The sequence below is a fragment of the Octopus bimaculoides genome, chromosome 6 (assembly GCF_046866305.1).
Source record: "Octopus bimaculoides isolate indiv1 chromosome 6, ASM4686630v1, whole genome shotgun sequence".
Lineage (NCBI taxonomy): Eukaryota > Metazoa > Mollusca > Cephalopoda > Octopoda > Octopodidae > Octopus > Octopus bimaculoides.
In genome coordinates, this window is record NC_142933.1 from 76,861,647 (window position 1) to 76,883,676 (window position 22,030).

The following is a 22,030-nucleotide window of genomic DNA, read 5'->3' on the forward strand; positions in this document are numbered from 1 at the left end:
GATAGAATAACGTCATTGTATTGATAAATTGGCTAGAATTAAACAAATTAGCAAATGATACCGTTTGCAGAAATGAAAATGTAAATGTAGATTTATATACGTAATTTGTGACGGGATGATAATGAAGTAAGTGATGATCATAATAATACTAATAACATTGCGATAAAATTGGGTTGATGATAATATTTATGACAGTCATGCAGACAGAAGTGAGGTCATTGATGGTTTCGTTTTAGCAAGATTCAAATTCACTTTACCGAGATAACAGTAGGAATTTATCCTCAGACCGTTGACAACCGATTATCTTATTGGGAAGTAAGTTTAGTGTTGACACTCTCAGTGACATACACAACACCAAATGTAGATTTCTCGACGAAGAAAGGTGAAAGATCAGCTATACAACACTTACCGACATAATCACGTACGTTTTTGATACGTGGGTCAGTCAAGATCTATCGCAACTTGTTTGCTTATTAGGAATTCTCATTCGTAATTTTTCTTTGCTTACTTCATGCAATGTTTTCTCTCTCATTTGTTTTTGCTTATAATAATCTATATATTCTTTCGAATTCCCCAATTCGGCATTATAATGTCTTAGCTAGTCAGTTTACAGAAAGTACGAACCAGCAAAATTCTGTTATTTCCTGTATGGCTTCACATTTTTGTTTGCTGCATAATGCTGTTTATTTTGATGACCCATATTTCTTTATCTTCGTGTATACATATTATGGAAATACAGTGTGCTTTTATTTAAAATGCGTATTTCTTTTATCTCGAAAGTTTCATTTCTAGAGATTACTTGTTCTATAGGAAACTTGCAATGTTTACTAGTAAGTACTTTTCGAATAACATTAGACATATTCATTAGCCGGAAAGCTGAAATGAGAAGGTTACTTTTTTTGTTACCGCGTATTTTGTTTTGCATGAAATGTAAAAGTACCACGAATAAAGATGGATTTGAACTGTTATAAGATGTACTTTGTATATAACAAGGAAGAAAGATGTTTATGTTGGTAATATAATCACTTTGCATGTTTTCTAATTTCAAAGAATTTCAGATTAGCGGACTTTCAAGTACTATTTTCGATAAATAGGCAAACGTTGTAGTCTTAACTCGTTTCCCGGTTTAATATGCTCACCTGATCATCGGTTGGTTTTAGCATAGTACATTCCGTTGCAAGCATTTAGGTTAAGTCCACGATCTCAAAGCAGTCACACAGGCCTGGTAGAGTCAAAGTACTGCCTTACATCCTCTAACTAAACACTAAAAAGTATTATAAATTAAATCTCTTACCTTGTACCCTTGGATTGGATCTTCGTTGTTGTTGTAGCCAACTCCACGGAAGGTAACTCGAACACTTTCCGGACCGTGAGAATAAACGTGTATTTCGATCGGGTATTTTAAAGGAGCTGTTAAAGTAACATCAAAGCTGTATTTTACTAGCTAGTTATTCAAATTTGTTAAGTTGCATCTAATATCACATTTCATAAGTAGTCATTATTTTGAAGTAAGTTACAATATCGTATTTCTATCTGGTTGTATGTTTTACTCTGAAACTCATTGAATAACTTACCTGGATGCATTCAGTGTAAATTATATTCGCAACGAAAGCCAAACTTCTAGACATTGCAATGAGATTTCAGAAATATAATACGTAAAACGGATTATATTTCTAAATGAGTACAATAAGGCAGTAAATGAAAAATTAATGCGATTATACTTCTCCAATGATTAAAAGAATATATTATTTCGTACATTTAATACCAGAGAAGTTTTTAAATAATATACTGAAAAATAATTGTATAATCTTAAATTATCTCGCGACATTTCCACCAATTCGTTTAGCATGTATTTCTTTCTTTCGAAGTGTTTCTTACATTCATATCTCATGCGGAAAGTGAGTTGCGGGTTACTATCGAGAGAGACTATAGTTTAGCTACGACACAAAGAGCCATGGAAAGATCCATACAGGTAATATCATTGCAAAAGCATATCCAAAATAAGGTGATATAAAAACAAACAAAATAAGAGATGCGAAGGCGGGATACCGAAAGCACAAGTAGCTCTGGGCTGGACATGTCGCAAGCTTTACAGAAATCAGATGGACCAGTGGATCTTCTAAGTCGTATGCAAGAGATAAATAACAGAATTTGAAAGGCCACAATGATGACAGGAAGACGATTTTCTTAAAGATATTTAGGCAGGATGAAAAAGTATGGCGCAAGCAAGAAAGAACTGGAAACCAAATGTCACTAGCAATGTGTAACAGCATCCCATAATCATGTAAACACATGTGATATATATATTATTTATTTATATATATATTTATTTAAAGCGCTACTAATAGTTTCATATGTTGAGAAAACTCAGGCATATTCTTCAGGCGCTAGCCACTTATAACGAACTAAAAAAATTGAATTATAGAAGAAATGCAAAAAAATTGAGAAGGCAGCATATAGAAAATGCAGACAGTAAACAACGGAAAACGAAAAACGGAGCACGAAAAACAGAAACTAAAATGTATAAAGTAAAATTGTAGAAGCATTATCCTCCTTAGACCTTAAATGATAAGGCTGGAAAGATATCAAGTCAGACAGGAATAAGCGGAATTTTCCAATTCTTCAAAATATATTTATACATATGTATTCAACCCCTGAAAATTTCTGATCTGGAGTTCAATATAGAGTTAGGAATCTTAGATCTGAACAGGGTCTGCGCTCTTTCATCCAAACAAAAGTCTACATTTATTCGATCTATTCACGTAAGTTATGAATTTCGCAATTACATTCCATTTAATCACATGCGGTGTTTCGTTATCTTTCAAAGTTCATACGTAGCTAGCCAACTTAGTATTAAACATTTAACTACTTATTAACTACGTATTAATAAATGCATGTTGCTAGAAACAATTCCAGCAAAATAAATAAATAAATACAATGACTGTTATACTTGTTTGGCAAAGGACTTGATTTATAGATGGTTACTTAAACCACTAATAACAGTTCAATGCATAACTAACAGTCCACCAGTTTGCGGCACTACTCATAGCATCCATTGTGAAAAATATAAAAAACAAAAATACACTAGCAATAATGAAAAACCAGAAAAGCATGTTTCTCAGGTATTTAAGAGAAAAATAAATGAATTAACTGGCTAATTAATTACACACTGTTAACTTATTTACTACTAAATACATTTAAAGTCTACTCCAAACGCATTTTAAACTATTAACAGACTACAACGTGAAGTTAATGTTATGTAAATAATTGTTTTTCATTTCCACCAAGGTAGTGAAACATACTAACGTTTGCAACAAAATCAGTATCAAGCTTGATTCATTTGCTTCTCAAAGATCAAACGCACAAACTGAAACTTTCACAAAGTAATAAATATAGAAATGACTATATTATTTTATGCGTTAGCACGTGAAATAAATAGGCGTTTTGTAGGTCAACGATTGCGTTATGTCATCTGACTCCATTTCATACACTCACTATCTGCATCATTAAAGACAAACTCATTTCCAACTGATTCCTCTGTCGTTCAAAATATTCAGTCAGCAATGGGTTACGATAACCACCAACACAGATTCAACAACAGAGAACAATAATATAATTATAGTCTATTCTAAAAGGCAAATCCCACGCTAAAAAGAAAAAGAAAGAAAATTTAACTATAAATGCCAGTTGCACAACAAGGCTATTTCCAGATGTTGGTGTAATAAAACTACAATCATTATTTCTTTCTTTTTATCCTACATTATACCGGAGAATTTTCTGCATAGGTAGCCTTTATTGAGAAGTGAGCTGCATAAGATGTGACTCATCATCAGGCAGGTCGCATTACTAAAATTTTCAAGGCGTACCATTCAGATAGTCCCCCAAACCGCAGTTTGCCCTTGACTGCGGTTCACTTACGACCGACATCTGTCTGTTCATATGAGGGGGTGCTGAAAAGTTCCTGGCTTTAAGGGTATTGTGAAAGGCCTGGTTGGAGGCCCAACCTACTGAGTTCTTTTACAGGGCTTAGAAAAGCTGGAGGACAGCTGCAATAAGTGTGTGAATCTGAGAGGGGAACATGTTGAGTAAAAACATAAATAACTGATCCTCCTGTATTTTCTTTTTACTCAAAGCCAGAAAGTTTTCAGCCTCACCTCCCCCTCGTATAACATTACTAGAAAGCTAACATTATCTGTCCCAAATATAAAACCTTTGGCCCAGATTTTAAATATATTTGCACATAATTTAACAAGTATAATTTCTTCAGTCCAGAACTATTCTGCCAGAACTAATTTGAACGAATAATGCATTTGTGAATTATAAATATGTATTATAAATGAATATAGATTATAAAAAATACTTACGATCACTTCCTGTTTTACCCAAATACTTCTCACTCAGATCGCTAAGTCCTGCTGTATTGAACACTTGCACTGTCATCCAATAGTAACCATTTGGCTTTAAACCAATAATCAACGCAGAAGACATTTGACCAAAGAATGACTGGAAGTAGGTTGGTGCGTTTTCTATATCTCTGTCAAAATAGTTGACCTGCAATTTATAAGGTAAACCATGTAAATGGCATACATCTATAAATGTTAAAGGTCAAATGTAATTTTCAAGTTTTAGATCAGTTTTTAGGTTTTGCCAAAGGTTCTATAGGAATTTACTAGCGAACTGTAGGTGTACATCAATACTCGAAAGGCTGACTTCCGAGATAGTGATATGTTCTCAAAGTGACTGTGTAGTAGGAAGCTAGATTTCCAACACCATGGTGACAGGTTCACATCCATTGCGTACCATCTTGGGTAAGTGTCTTCTACTATAGCCTCGGTTCGACCAAAGCCTTCTGAGTACATTTGGTAGGCGGAAACTGAAACAAACTCGTCGTATATATATATATATATATATATATATATATATGTATATGTATATATATATATATAGTTTTAGGGAAAATAACCAATTCTCAAGAACTCATCGATGAAAATCCACTATCACATATATTATATTATATTATATTATATTTATCTTATGATATTTACTTTACTTTATATTATACTCATTTATTGTGCTTTTAATTATTAATTTTTCTATATGTGATAGTGGATTTTCATCGATGAGTTCTTGAGAATTGGTTATTTTCCCTAAAACTATATATATTTTATATATACTTTATCTATAAGGCTCAATTTAATTTTAATTTTTTATAAATTGATTTTAATTGAGTTTTTTACCTGTAATTTGGGATTTTGTCCCTAATAATATTATTATTTTGTATATATATATATATATATATATATATATATATATATATATATATATATATATATATATATATATATATATACATTATTATTATTTTATGTTTGACTTTTGTTTTGCATTTGTACAAGTTGGATCCAAGTCTCACCCATAGACCTCAAGAGACAACAAGTTAGAAGTTCATGTCGGTGTTATGCCTAGGGTACCATATATTTGGATTTGTACAGTTTTGTTCTAGTGAATGTTTAAGAAACCATAGGAAAATTATGTGTTTGTTTTAAAATTTGAGATCACATAGACAGTATTTTACGTAGGATATGGACAGTTCCCATGAGCACTATCTTTTGAACTTCAGCCATTTTGGGGTTTCCTGGAATCTGAGCTAGGTAGTAATCAGCCCGTTTCGCTGTCATTCCCAGGGCACCTATGACAATAGGTATTGTTTTCGTCTTCAGATTCCACATTTTGCTAATTTCTATTTCAAGATCTTTATATTTGCTCAGTTTTTGGTAGGTCTTGACAGATACGTTTATATCGATTGGGACAGTCATATCAATGAGGAGGCATGATTTTTGTCTGAAGTCTTTCAGTATGATGTCTGGCCTATTTGCGTCTATCTTTCTGTCAGTTTGAATGGTGAAGTTCGAGAGGAGTGCAATGTGATCATTTTCAAGTACTGGGGGTGGTTTGTGTTCCCACCAGTTTTTATCATGGGGCAAGTCCAGGTTTTTGCATATAACCCAGTGAATATATTGTGCAGCTCTATCATGCCTGTTGAGATACTCTGTAGGCGCAAGCAGACTGCACATGGAGACAACATGATCGATGGTCGCATTTTGTTGTTGGCATATACGACATAATGGGGAGCTACCGTTCTTTAATATGTTGGCCTGGTAGTTCTTTGTAGGTAGGCATTGATCTTGGGCTGCTATGATAAACCCCTCTGTTTCTGATTTCAAGCCAGAGGCCATTAGCCATTGATGGGTAAGAGCTTTGTCAATATCTGCATTATTCGCTCTCTTTGGGTATTTGCCATTGAGAGGTTTTCCATGCCATTTTTCAGTCATAATATCTAAGGCAGCAATTTGAATTTGTTGTAATTGGAATTCACTTAGATATTCCTTTGCCTGTTTTGTTACTGAGTAAGATGCTTTCTTGCTTTCATGTTTTGAGACAAGTTTTAGCATCCAGTCCTCAGAGTTTTTCAGATAGGTGTCTAGGCCAGTTGTGGCTACCTTCATTGTTAATGCCAGCTGTAGAAGTACTCGGCCTCCCTCTTTTCTTGGCAGATAAAGACGTTCTATATCTGCCTTAGGGTGGTGCATTCTATGCATTGTCAACAGTTTTCGTATTTTTCTGTCAACATTACATATTTCAGTAATTGACCAGTTAACGATATTGAAACTGTAAGTCACGACTGGTATGGCTAGAGCATTGATCGCTTCGACACTGTTTCTTGCGTTTAGCTCTGTCTTCAGTATTGCTCTCACTCTGCGATAACATTCTCTTCTGATCCTTTCCCTCATCACTGAATGCTTGATATTGTCCCCTTCAATTACCCCTAGGTATTTGTAGCTCTGCGCTGGTTCTAACTCTTTGATGACATTTTGCTGGTCAAGGTTCTCATTAGATGTTTTTGTCATTTTTCCTTTGATAAAGGTAGCTTTTGCACATTTATCAAGGCCAAATTGCATCCTGATGTCATCACTGAATTGTTTAACAATCGCTAGTAGGCCTTTGAGTTGTTGGTCAATTTTGTAAAGAGCTTTAAATCATCCATGTAAATGAGATGATTTATATTTTTATCAAATATTTTATAACCATACTGTGCATCATTGAACCATTTTGAGAGCGGTATTAGGGCTAGACAGAAGAGGAGTGGTAATAGTGAGTCACCCTGTAAAATGCCATATGAAATTCTTACATCTCCAGCATTTAGAGATTCATTGTCATTGTTCAACGTCAGTGTGGTTCTCCATTATCTCATACTTACAGATAAAAAGTTTCGCAGAGTAGGAGCTATTTTATACATTTCCAGACATTTCTTAATCCAGCTATGTGGTAGGCTATCAAAGGCCTTTTTATAGTCTATCCAGGCTATTGACAAGTTTTTGTGTCGTTGTGACAATCTTCTAAGATCATCTTATTGATGAGTAGCTGATCTTTACAACCATAACATCCACGTTTACATCCCTTTTGCTCATTAGGGAATATGCTACTTTCTATTAAAAATCTATAGGTGTACTCGGTTAGGACAGATGTTAGCGTCTTATACATTGTTGTTAAGCAGGTTATGGGTCGATAATTGTTTGCTCCTCTAAGGAGTCTATATATATATATATATATATATATATATATATATATATATATATATATATGTATGTATGTGTGTGTGTATGAGAGAGTGGTATAAGAGATGAATACACATATACAGATCTGCAGATCCCTTCAAGATATACATAAATACAAGTGGCAAAATCATAGGTGTACTCCGATTCGTGGGAAACAGCATATACATATTAATATGAACGAATAGTGAAGATTATCCCGAATTCTTTCCTCAAACTCAAGTGAAGAAACAAGCAAGATATAACGCTTTTGCTATGTAAAGTTATATGCATATACAGGGAAGAACACGCAGACACAGACACACACACAAATACACACACGTACACACTCAAACGTATATGTATATGTATGTATATATATGTATGTATGTGTGTATATATAAATAATGTATATATGCATGTGACTGTTTATATATACATACATACACACACACATATATATATATATATATATATATATATATATATATATATGTATATATATATATATATGTATACATATATATATATATATATATATATATATATATATATATATATATATATATATATATATATATATATATGTATACATATATATATGTATACATATATATATGTATACATATATATATGTATATATGTATATATATATATGTATGTGTATATATATATATATATATATATATATATATATATATATATATATATATATATATATATATATATATATATATATATATACATATATATATATATATATATATACACACATATATATATACATATATATACATATATATATAGATATACATATATATATAGATATACATATATATGCATATATATATATATATGCATACACATACACACACACACACACACACACACACACACACACACACACACACACACACACACACATATATATATATATATATATATATATATATATACATGGGTATATATATGGGTACAAGATATCACTAACTGTATACAAACATGAAATGCGAAAACAGCGAGAGAAATAAATTGAAAACAGGACAAGTAACTTAAAAAACGACACTTCATCAGCTATCGGCTGTCAATCTACTCCTCATTTCGAGCATTGAACGGCAATGTAAGTCTTCGAAGACAGTTGCTTCCATAAGTACCAAAATAAAATTTGGGATTTATGGAGCGTCAAATTTGGGAACAAATTTGGGAACAAGTGGAGACATACAAGGAAACTGAACGAAAACAAACATGGAGGGTCGTTAGACTGGAACGCAGGAGAAATATTTTCTTTGACAAGAGAAATAGATTGTCGTTCAATGCTCGAAATAAGGAGTAGATAGACAGCCGACAACCGATGAAGGGTCGTTCTTTATGTTGCTTGTCCTGCTTTCCATTTGTTTCTCTCGTTGTTTGCGTATTTATCTCATTTGTTTTCGTATTTCATGTTTGTTTATTGTTGACGTACTGTACCCATATATACATGTGTATACATATGGGGAGAGAAACAGACACACAAATTGATAATACATACATACATATATACATATTCAGTTTCCGTCTACAAATCAACTCACAAGGCTTTGGTTGGCCCGATGCTACAGTATAAGATAGAGGCTCAAGGTGCCACGCAGTGGGACTGAACCCGGAACCATGTGGTTGGGAATCAAGTTTCTTACCGCACAGCCACTCCTGCCTATATACATATACATATATATATATATATATATATATATATATATATATATATATATATATATATATATATATATATATATATATATATATATATATATATATATATATATATATATATATATATATATATATATATATATGGCATATGTGTCTTAGTATACCGACATTCACTGTTTGGGCTACCTGATGCCATCCACAGTTACGGTATAATTTTCACTGGACCTATATATCATGAATGATATATATATATATATATATATATATATATATATATTTATATAAAGGGCATTATTACAGAAAAATAATAATGCCACACAGTGGACTTCTCAAAATAACCACATTCAGTACCTGATGCGAGGAAAAAACAACCAACAGAAGATTGGTTGTTTTTTCCTCGCATTAGGTACTAAATGTGGTTATTTTTAGAAGTCCACTGTGTGGCATTATTATTTTTCTGTAATAATGCCCTTTATATAAATATAAACGAACAATTATATTCTTGGGAATAGAAATTTCCCTTATGAATTTTTACACACTGGCTTCTTGATAAAATTCTTGTAAAAGAGTTTTATCCTTTTTTGAATTTACTTATCAAATATATACCCGGAATACATTCAATGTTGAATTTTTTATTCCTGTTTCCACATGGGTACCCAAAAACAACCCGGAAGTATTTCCCGCTTCTTTGATGAAGATATATACAGATAAACTTCATTCCCTTTACTCTGTCGGATACGTAGTTGTTTGTTTTTGTTGAGGTGAGAATTCTGTTTATTTATATATATTTTTGGGACAATATTGTGCTGACGAACGAAATCTAGATTCATTCTAGTAATCGCGAAATCGGTCGATACACAGTTAAAAGAAAGTTGGTAATCTTCTGTTGGTTGTTTTTTCCTCGCATTAGGTACTAAATGTGGTTATTTTGAGAAGTCCACTGTGTGGCATTATTATTTTTCTGTAATAATGCCCTTTATATAAATATAAACGAATAATTATATTCTTGAGAATAGAAATTTCCCTTATGAATTTTTTTACACACTGGCTTCTTGATAAAATTCTTGTAAAAGAGTTTTATCCATTTTTGAATTTACTTATCATATATATATATATATATATATATATATATATATATATATATATATATATATATATATATACATACACATATATATATGTAATTTATTTATGGTTATGCACACAACTGTGTTTCACCATTATGAGTTAAAATAGGAAACTGTGAAAAAGAAAAAAAAACAGTGTGATTAAGAGAACTGAAAGTTAAGCGTGAAATGAAATAGATTTGCTTATTTACTTATTTAGGAGTATAGACCTGGAGAATAGAAGTGCGTGGAAAACATGAAAGAACAAAGACTGTAGCTAACGTCCTGGTCGACAGTTGAGAGAATACGATAGAAACGTTTGAGTGTTAGTGGGTTCCTTTTGGAAAGGTGGTATTAGTATTTGCAATGATTTTAGCATCAGAATGAATCACAGTGAGGTTAAGGAATATGATGAGAAAGTACATTGCAGACAAGCAAACATTATTCTTTGGTAGATCATGCAATTGAGACGAGTTCGAATCTTACCATTGCTGTTCATGCAGCAACAGATTTGTTATAAATAATCATTCGCAAAATCATTGGTTAACCCTCAGATTTAAGATTAATATATAATTTAATTATAAACAGACGCTTGACATGTTTGTGTAATAAAAATGTGGGTTCGATTGTTAGAAATGTGTTCAACCTCTGGAATAAAAATTGTAAGGTTAGATGCAGTGATTAAGAAAACTTTTGGGGATTAGATTTTGAACAGATAATGATATTATTTGCACATGATGTGTATTAAAAACTGCTGCACAGATTTTAGGTGGCAGAATAGAAATAATGACGTATTTTAAATTGAGTAGAATGACTGAAAGTGAAAGGTTATTTGCCCTGACCGTGAAAGACACACTAATTAAAATTTAACCTTCCTGAAACGGTATTAAACATCCACAGCTGAATTTTTTACGCGATAGGTAATTGAAATTATTTTCAACTTTGTTATCTCTCTTTTTCTCACCTTTTTACTTCTCTACTCATGTATAACAACTCGGGGTTAATTACATTCAGTTTGGAGGAATTGAAATTTATTGTGGAAACTTTAATCTTTTATTGTTATAAAATTATATCTTTTGGCGTTGTAGATGTTTCGCAAGAAGCTTGGTCTAAATCGGCAATTACAGGATGGAAGAGTAAATATAGTCATATCAAAACATATAAAAACAGTAATATTAAAAGTTTTTGTCCCCGACACAATTACACTAATTTGCAATACTAAATATCATACATATATAATTTAATCAGTAACTAGAATATATATGTGCAGCAAACGACATATTATTATACCAGATTTTGTGTCCTCTAATGACCTCTAATCTGACCATATCTGACATTAACAATTACATCCACCCAAAACACACGCACACACATATGTATCTGTGTGTGTATATGTCGGTGTTTGTGTGTATGTGTGTATGTACGTACGTATCTATGTATGTATGTATGTATGTATGTATGTATGTATGTATGTATGTATGTATGTATGTATGTATCTATCTATCTATCTATCTATCTCTCTCTATATATAGAGAGAGAAGTTTAGATTTATGAAGTGAAAATTAACAAGTAACTTTCGAATGTAATAGAATGAAGGCAGGTACATAAATGACTAGAAGTAAACAATTTGTTATATGTTGCAGTGTTTCTGAGAACCTGTTGCATTGGATTCCATAATCATGTAATGTTTTTATATATTACCTGTGAAAGGCTGTTTTGTTTCTTTTCTCGGTAAAGAAACTCCCTAACATACTATTTCAGGGCACCTATAGCATGAAAAGCGGCAGCATGTATGAACTTATAGCTCGTAAGCCAGGAATCATATAATCTAATTGCATATCAATTCTACACTGTTAGCTTCCACCCTCCGCTTTCTCTGTCTCTTTATCCATATCTATCTATCTATCTATCTATCTATCTATCTATCTATCTATCTATCTATCTATGTATCTATCTATCTATCTATCTGTCTATCTGTCTGTCTGTCTGTCAGTCAGTCTGTCTGTCCGTCCGTCAGTCTGTCTGTCCGTCCGTCAGTCTGTCTGTCTGACCGTCCATCTGTCTGACTGTCTGTCGCTCTATCTATCTATCTATCTATCTATCTATCTATCTATCTATCTATCTATCTATCTATCTATCTGTCTATCTATCTATCTACTTATCTGTCTATCTATCTATCTATCTATCTATCTATCCTTAACGGGTCGGGCGGATTTCCTTAGACGTCTAGAGGTTTTCCTGGGAACGTCACTACCTTTACTGTTAGTAGGGGTCTGGAACGCTACCTTGGACACGCATATAGACTATGTGGGAGTGGATAGGAGTAGAAGGGGATGTAAGTGCCTCAAAGACCTGCTCAGACGTTTCCATTTGTCTGACAGGTTCCGACTCGACCATCCAAACGTGCCAACGTGGACTTGGACAAACCGCGTCGGATCGTCGAGATCGTATCTAGATAGAGTTCTATGTAGGACAGCGGATCGAGATAGTGTAGGATGTTCACAATTTAAAATAGTCAGCTACACAGATCACAAGTTTGTGACGTGTACGCTCGACTTAGATAAGACACATAGGCAGGGTCCCGGTTACTGGAAACTGAACGCTTCGCTCTTAGCGCGACAGGTTTACAGGAACCGGATTAGCGAATTAATTAAGAGGGCGTTAACAGGAGCCATCGTTAACAACCGCTGGTGGTTTGCCCTGAAAATGGCAATCAAATCGGAATCTATTAGGTTTAGTAAAGAACTAGCGATAGATCGAAATAGAGTAGAGGGAGACTTAGTTAAGAAACTAGAAGAGGCACTTACAACTGGCAGCGCAACCAACGTTTTGGCAGCGAGGATGGCCCTCGACCAACACCTCAACGCCAAACACGAAGGTTGCGTCGTCAGAGCTAAAATGCGTGCCTTAAGGAACGAAGGGATCGAAGCTGCGCGAGAAGCCCGGGTGGCGGAGGCGCAACGCGGTAACAGAGCCACCATTCGGTCTCTAATCGATGAACAGGGATGTAGTCTGCTCGAACCCGAAAGGATGTGTGGGGCCTTTCAACAGCACTTTGCTCGACTGCTCGGTGCGAGCGGTGGGTCGGAACGCAGGATGGACTTCACTGCCTACCTGACCGGCCTGCCGCGGCTCTCGGCGGGAGAGGCAGAGTGTTGTGAGGGTCCCATCACAACTGCTGAAGTAAGGGATGCTATGGCGCGCTGCGCGAGGGATAAGTCACCTGGATTGAATGGTCTACCCTACGAGCTGTATTGTCAAATGCCAGACTTGTTTGGCGACCTCTTGGCATCAGTCTACTGCAACTGGCAACAAAACGGGAGAATTCCCGGTTTCGTGAGCCGAGGTGCAGTGACATTGCTGAAGAAAGACCCAAACAAGGAGAATTTTATAGATAATTTCAGGCCCATCAGTCTGCTCAACGCAGATTTGAAAATTTTGGCCAAAGTAATAGCCGAGAGGTTGGCGCTTGTCATCGATAAACTGGTCGACAGGGCGCAAACATGCGCCGTGCCGGGCAGAAGTATCCATGACAACCTCCACCTCATGCGCTACATCATGGACAGGGTAGTTAAGGATCCTGGCATGGGTGGGGCGCTGATCAATTTAGATCAATCTAAAGCCTTCGATAGGGTCGACCATCGATACCTGGCGGCCGTCCTCAGGGCAGCTGGCTTTGGTCCCGTCTTCCGCGGTTGGATCGCTGCCTTGTATAGCGGCATCCGATCGGTAATACGGGTAAACGGTCACCTGTCAAAACCGTTCGACATCACGCGTTCGGTCCGTCAGGGATGTCCCCTGTCGGCGCTTCTGTATATATTGACGATCGAACCACTACTGCGGAAGCTGGCGACACTGAGGGGTATCCCACGAGAGCTGGGTTGCGGGACGAGCGTGTCTGCATATGCGGACGATGTCACCGTCATAGTGTCGAGCGAAAAGCACGTCGAGATGCTAGGCGAGACACTTAAAGAATACGAAACGGTGACAGGAGCAAAAATTAACCCGGAAAAGTCAGTGGGTTTGTTACTCGGCACCTGGAGAAGCAAGCCCATACCGTCCAACAGTGACTCCGTAGTGGGACGCTGGACGGACGGACCGGTTAAACTGCTCGGGGTCTGGTTCAGTCCGGACCTCCAAATAGATAAGAACTGGGACGAGAGAAAGTTATCTCTAAAAGGCCGGGCGGAGGTGGCTAATGTGTATATCGCATCAGTCATCGATTACCGCCTGACCGTCGTGCCTTGTCCCGATGCCACCATCACGAAACTAGAACGCATACTTTTCCGCTTTCTGTGGAAGGGTGGCGTTCCGATGGTGAGGCGATCCATTTGCTGTCAACAACCGTTACGTGGAGGACTGGGGATGCCGTGGTTAATGATGCGCAGACATGCGCTGAGACTGCGGCATCTCTGGAACTTCATTGACGACGGTGAACAGGTGTGGGCGCCGTTTGTGAGGCACGCCTTCCCGCAGCTCGTCTCACTCACCGAACTGCAAACATGGATCAGGAAGAGACCGAAACTGGGTGATTGGCACCGCGAGTGTCGCCAAGCTCTACAACAGCTCTGCCGTCCGGGATCAAACTTGTGCAACTTCCAAACGACCAATGCGTTCTATAGAGGACTAGTGGAGGGGAGGTCTGACGACACTCTCGGGGCAAACCTGGGTGTCGACGAGAAATTCCTAACCCGCCTTTTCAAGACGACGTTCGGGCCGGGGCCTATGGATAATTTCCAGAGATCCCTGGCTTGGCAATGCTATCGAGACGCACTACCAGTTCGAGAGAAGATCTACAGACACGGTTCGAAAACCACCGGACCGACCTGCCCGAGATGCGGTCAGAGCGACGAAACCGTTCTGCACGCACTCGTGCAGTGTCCAGATATTTCAGAGCTGTGGACCTTCGTCGAACGGCTGTTGTCGCGTGTGGGACGAGCCCACTTATCAGCCGAGTCTATCGTAAATATTGTTCCGCCACCTTCCTTTAAACGGGAAGGAAAAACGGTTTTTGTAACACTGATAGCTATGGCAAAAGAATGCGTGTGGTGGACGCGTTTGAAAGGTCTACAAACAAACACTTTCCTCTCTGGTCAGTCCCTCGTCAACTTTTTCAAGTACCACTTGAAAAGGAGGATGAGGATAGAGAGGAAAGTGTTGTCGAATGAAAGTTTCAATAAAAAATGGGTAAATGTGGCAAGAATGATAAGAATGAAAGACGACACCATTTTAAGCATAGACTTGTAACAAAAAGAGACAAAAAGAGAGAAGGTACTTACTTTCATGTACCTTTTTAAAAAAAGCCTGAGGTGACCGTGGTCTTTTCCGTAGGCTGTTCTCTCCACGGATAAACCTAATCTGTTCTCCGTTTTTTACATCGACTGTGATACACGATCCCTATTGATCGCCCCCCCACCCACGTTTTTTTTTCTTCCCGCGATCCCTTTTGATCGAAATTATCCCCCCCTCCAAGAAAAGCTCTACTTTCTAATTTGTCCATTTTCTGTATTTAGCCCTGTGTGGCTATAATAAAAAGATATCTATCTGTCTGTCTGTCTGTCTGTCTGCCTGTCTGTCTGTATGCATGTCTGTCTGTATCTATATACACGTATATATAATACATATTTATTAAGTTAGGGGAGAGCCACATATAATACACTCCATGTATTTGAGAGCTGAAACACCTGAATAAAATTGGAAAACCCAATTTCTTGTTAGAATTTCATTTGAATATTTTTAAATGCAATAATATTCTTTCATTGATGTAAATTTTAAAACCGTTTACTTGCATTAGTTTCAATAAATACGAAGTACACAAATATAGGAAATATTTTCAAAACCTTTGATTGATTATCATTTTAACTATACTGTGTTGGGACACCTATATTGAATATCGGAATTTGTCTCTCAACAAAACAAAATTATACTGCAATATTAAATAAAAAATGAAAAAATAAACAAAAATAAAATGGCAAAAATGAAAGCCTGCTTATAGTATCCATGTGTTTGTAGATAAAACATGGAGTACAATAATCATTCTCTTTATTATAGGCATAAAGTCTCAAATTTAGAGGTAGGGCGTTAGCCTTGGTTGAGAGCCGGTGAACATTCAGCTGATACTAAACCAATTAATTCAATCATGATATATTTCTAAGAATTACGAGATGCTTCGATTTCATGAACTTTGTTGAAGAGTACGGGATTCACAACAATATGTTGCGTTGAAGAAATTTCTCGCTCTTTATTTTTCTGAAGTTCAGGATATTTTAATTTTGGACTCAGACTGGGATTTGTGTAACATATTCAATGCAGCTCCTCCTATAATTCTGTGTTTCTATATACAGTATGGATGACTGAGTAGCGAGAAGGCAAAGAATTGGACAACCATCACCGACTACACCCATCCATGAATGTATTTACAAGAAATCTAGTACATAGCCTCAGTTTCTGCAATACATCAACCTAGCTAGGAAATTATCAAACCATCCTTGCAATTTATCTTCTTTCAGTTTGTATTCTTTTGTTTCAATATTAGGAAGTTATTTATACTCCTATAGCGTTTGGATATCTGAATGAAGTTTCTTAATAATATATATCTCTTTCAGAACATTTACTTTACTCTAAAACTGAAAATAGCCGGACTACGCAGAACAGTACCTTATCTATACTGTTGAGCACCAGGCTGATTCATTATGCAATAAGGAACATAAGAACTTGCATCCATTCATCATTTTCCATTTGAAAACAGGAAACAGGATCTTTTCTGTTAAAGTAATAAGAAAAGCTATGAGACACCAACAGATGCACAAACCTACTCTAGAACGGAGGGTCCAAAAGAGTACGAAGATCTAGCAGTAATCCGGGAAGAGTTTTGGTATGTGCATGAAGAGAGGTGCTGAAAGGTCTGGAAGTGGTTAAGAAATGCAAGTCTAAGAGAGTGGGAAGTTCAGTCAGGATCAAACTCGGGTAACCTTAACTCTTATTTTTAGCAATGCTGGTGCTCACTAGCACTCTCCGTTACATTAGTAACGAGTATACTTGTTACCTTTCGGTTGTAAATTGCGAATAGCCACCTTAATAATCTCTCTCCCTCTCTCTCTTCCTCCCTCTCTCTCTCTCTTTGTGTATATATATATATAATTGATAGTCTTGTAGGTAAGTTGTGATATTTACTACAATCAAAGCGAACGTACTCTATGCGTGGATATTCAGAATTTAAATATTTATCTCTAATGAATACTATCCTAGACGATAGCTGCTCATCATAACTGATGAACGAAAGGAGAGTACGAATAAAATTTGTGTACGAGACATAAACAGCTATTTTGAGTGAAGAGAAGAATGGAAAAATGCTTGTTTACCAAATTATATAACTATTATCGAAGGTTTGATGTAGTTGTTTCATAAACATTTTGTAATTTTGTAAATATTTTCGAAAACACGACTCTGTTCGCACAACTGAGTGCCATTAGAACATATTGTACGATGGACATAACAAGAAAATATTATTGTAAAAGGGAAGGGCAAACATTGATTTGAAAATTAAATTTATTTTTTGTAGTGACTGCAAAGCATGTAATAAGGTGAGTATATAGAGGATGGGGCAGAGAGGATGGACGCTTTTGAAATGGCTATTACTCAGTAACAGGGGTGGGGACATATGTCTGACAGGTATCATTCGGTCCGTGGTATCTTAGCATTTTCTTCTCTTTTCAGGTGAAGCCATGACACTGTGGACGATAGAGCATCGTATGTCTTCCTACGACAGTTACGTGAAGAATAACGAGTCTGTCACAGCAGTTCAGCGTGCGTTTCGGCGGCACTTCAACATTCACCGAAATCAGGCTGTTTCCACCGCATAACACAATCTTACGTTGGGTGAATGCACAAACGGTACGGACCCAGGAAAATGTGAAACGCATCAGACAAGCTTTGATACGGAGTCCGGATTGCTCTGCTCGGTAATCGATCGAGAAGGCGTATTTTGCACGAAGACCTGCATTTCCACCCGTACAAATTAATCATTGGGCAACAGTCGAAACCATGGGACTATGCATATAGCAAAGCTGGAAAGAGTGGAGTCCCAACTTCCAAGAACGCCTTCAGAAATGCATCAATGAAAACGGACACCAGTTGATGTTATTTTCCACACTTGATTTTGACAAATGTTAATTCAATACGAACACATTGATGGCAATAAAATTTGTTTGCAGCGAAAATTAATGATTTTGAGATTTTTTAAAAAAACGTCCGTCTTCTCTGGCCCACCCTGTATTATACAGAAAAGGCTGAAATGGTACAAGGATTCAAACTAAATATCTTTTTCGACATAGTTGCTGAGTTTAAATGGAAGTCATGAGATTGGAACGTGTTTTGAGCATATACTATTTAGATATTTCACTTTAAGTTCAAGATTTTCAGGAATGCCAAAGAAAAAAAAATTCATTATGAAGTGACGTGCAGTATATTAATTAATTGAAATCTACAAAACACTAAGTATTTACAATGATACTGCAAGGAAATATTTATTAAAGAATCATGCTAAAAATGAGTTGAAGGAGATGTTAAGGAATATATTTGCAAATGTTGTTAATTTAATCAGAAAAAAATACCTTCATATTGCAAACCATCTGTTATTGTCTACAACTTGTTAATGATCTGTAGAACAGATTCAATCTATGCTTATTTTAAAACATGATCAGAGTTTCCTGGAAGTGTTATCGGAATGGGAAGACATAAAACGCCTTAATAAATTAGTAGCTGGAAGAAATATCAATAATAAAGTGAAAACTAAAAATACAAACCATACAACGATAAAGTCAAATTGAAGAAAACCAATCTATAATTGGATTCAAGTTAAATTTGTGGACAAAAGAAGTTATAGACACTATAAGCGGAAATGCATTTCAGAATGTATTGAAATATAAAATCCGTAGAGAATTAGTTTATGTAATAAGAGAGTAATAATTAATAAAGCAAATACTTCATTGGGTTTAAATTAAATTACTGGATATCTCATGCTATAATTATTGTGATTATAGATGTAAATCTTCAAATAAATTGAAATAAATATTTGTGAAGATAATTCAAATTTCATAATGAGGAAGAAATTACAATAACGTTTATTTGGAATCAAATTAAATTAAGGGATAAATGAAGTTACAAATATTGTGAATGATAATGTAAATCTGAAAGCAAAGTGGAGTAAAAGTACATACAGAATGATGTTATCAATAATATGTACTCCTTAAGATTCTAAGATACGGATTTATTTATAGTTTATTTCCCTATTCAATGAAGTTTACTTTTTCTTCTGTTGAGAATTCAAAAGAAAGCATGTTAAATTGAATGAAAATTTGAGGGTCATCTCAATATATGTTTGAGAATGTAAGCAATAAGGTGGTACATAGATATGGTACCACACGACTTATACGACTCAAGATCAACTTACACGACTCAAGGTCAATTACATATTCATGGAATTTACTGATGATTGCAACTTAAAGCTGATGGACTGGCACCTAATCCAAAATTTGGATTAGAGTTGATCTTTGTGTTTCGCGTGAGCATAGTTGCTCTTGGCGCTTACTATTGATTACCTGTGTAAAGCGGAGAGCTGGCAGAATCGTTAGGACGCCGGGCAAAATGCTTAGCGGAATTGTGTCCGTCTTTACGTTCTGAGTTCAAATTCCGCCGAGGTCGAGAAATTAAGTACTGGTGAAACACTAGGGTCGATGTAATCGACTCATCCTCTCCTCCAAAATTGCTACCCTTGTGACAAAATTTGAAACCATTAATTACCTGTGTCCGTAACTCTGAGATTTGAATCTAAGAGGCAAATATAAGAATTAATATAATTACATTGGTTCGCAGATAAGATCGTGTATAGATTAGTGGATTTTAGTCAATGTTAGTTGTTGAAGATGAAAAATATTCTAGAGGGATATTTTTTGTAGGAAATTTATGAAATGTGTTTCCTTTGTATTTTAGTTTTTGCGACTGGCTTAGCAACAATTATATTGAAAGTTATTGAAGAAATTGCTGTTTCCTTTCTTATTATGCCTCATATGTTTACATGTACAACAAACATATGAGACATCCTTAAGCTAGTTTCTAAGTCGGCTTTCATAATAATGTTAGAAACATTCTGCAAAGATATACTTTTTAACAGAGAGACTAAGAGAGATTTTCATTATTATGCTAGATTCTTAAAATATGATTAGTGTTGTTCGATTTTCCATGCACATAGTTTAGTGATTTATTCAGTTAATGCTTGGAAAATATAAGGAATTAGTCAGAATTTAGATCACATATATGCCTTTTGGTATATTGTTCATCTTCCTTCTGATTTATCCAACTCAATATTATACAATGACTGCAATATTATACAATGCAGTAAAGACAATTGGCATTTCAGTTCGAATAAGTAAAAATCTTCAAGTGGTTTCATGGAGGACAGAAAATTTCACAAGACTAATTCGATGGTGCGAAAACTTTTATAAATCTCAGAATACCTCTAGCATTAATATCAGGATCGGATTTAAATCCAGTGAAAAACAACAACAACAACCTTGAATATATTACTTGTCTTACTTGAAGACCTCTATCTGTTAAAATAAATATGAAAATTAAAAATTTCAACAATGGTTTCCCGCAACATCCAACAGCTAAACTAGGTGAAATAAAAGGAAAGCAGATACAATATTTGTTAAATTCGACAAGACGAACGATCTGTTTGAAATATATAATACACTTTCTGCAGATTTCTTTTCAATTCTGTTGCTAATACTTGATGCGGAAACATCAAACGGAGAGATCTAGTTGATAAGTTTGTTATGGATAGAGAGTCAAAACTAAATTTTGTTTTGAAAACATGTTGATGTTTATGAAACTGATGATCATGAACATCTTGATGGTGAAGTGGGAAGGATGAAGATAAGGATGAAGATAAGGATGAGAACGAGAAGAAGGAAAGAGAAGGCAATATTGATGGTGTCCATGCACAAATATCCTTATATGTGTGTGTTAGAAAATATGAAATGATTGTAAGATTACAGAATTGGAACCTATTTTTGTAAATTATATTTCAATATTTAATTGCGAAATCCTAAAATGATTAACATAATATTCGTTATTTTCAGTTTACAATTTTCTCTGCTTATTTTCAAATAACCTACTGATATCAAATAGATGTGAAATGCGAGTTTTTTCCAGTTCAAAGCGGAATATTTTCACCTTCTTTCCAATTATTTTATTGACTGTATCAAAGAGAATTTGAAAATGGAAAATTATTTTATCGAAACACGATCTACAATAACGATAAATACATAATTATTTCATTTATTTCTTTTGTTTGTTTCAACGCGAGTATCAAACTTTATTCAAAGAAACAAAATCATATGATCAAATCATTTGAAATTAACTGAAATAAAAGCTACTGTTGTTAATATTTTTGTTCGTGTGAAAAGGCGGCGAGCTGGTAGAATCGTTAGCACGCCGAGCAAAATGCCTAGTAGCATTTCATCCGTCTTTACATTCGGAATTTAAATTCTACCCAAGTCGATTTTGCCTTTCATCCTTTCGTGATCAGTAAAATAAGTGCCAGTTGATCGCTAGGGTCGACGTAAACGGCTTACGCCCTTC

At 35.3% G+C, this 22,030-nt stretch overlaps 1 protein-coding gene across 1 annotated transcript in view; it reads right to left on the reverse strand.

The window, feature by feature from the left end:
- The window catches only part of LOC106874031 (contactin), a 223,550-nt gene that overhangs the window by 23,873 nt on the left and 177,647 nt on the right, over positions 1–22,030 (reverse strand). The window contains exons 24-25 of the mRNA XM_089354118.1: positions 4,365–4,551; positions 1,295–1,410 (exon numbers count right to left, since the gene is read on the reverse strand). Coding sequence (XP_089210244.1) covers positions 1,295–1,410; positions 4,365–4,551 — 303 coding nt within the window. The remainder of the gene's footprint in view (positions 1–1,294; positions 1,411–4,364; positions 4,552–22,030) is intronic.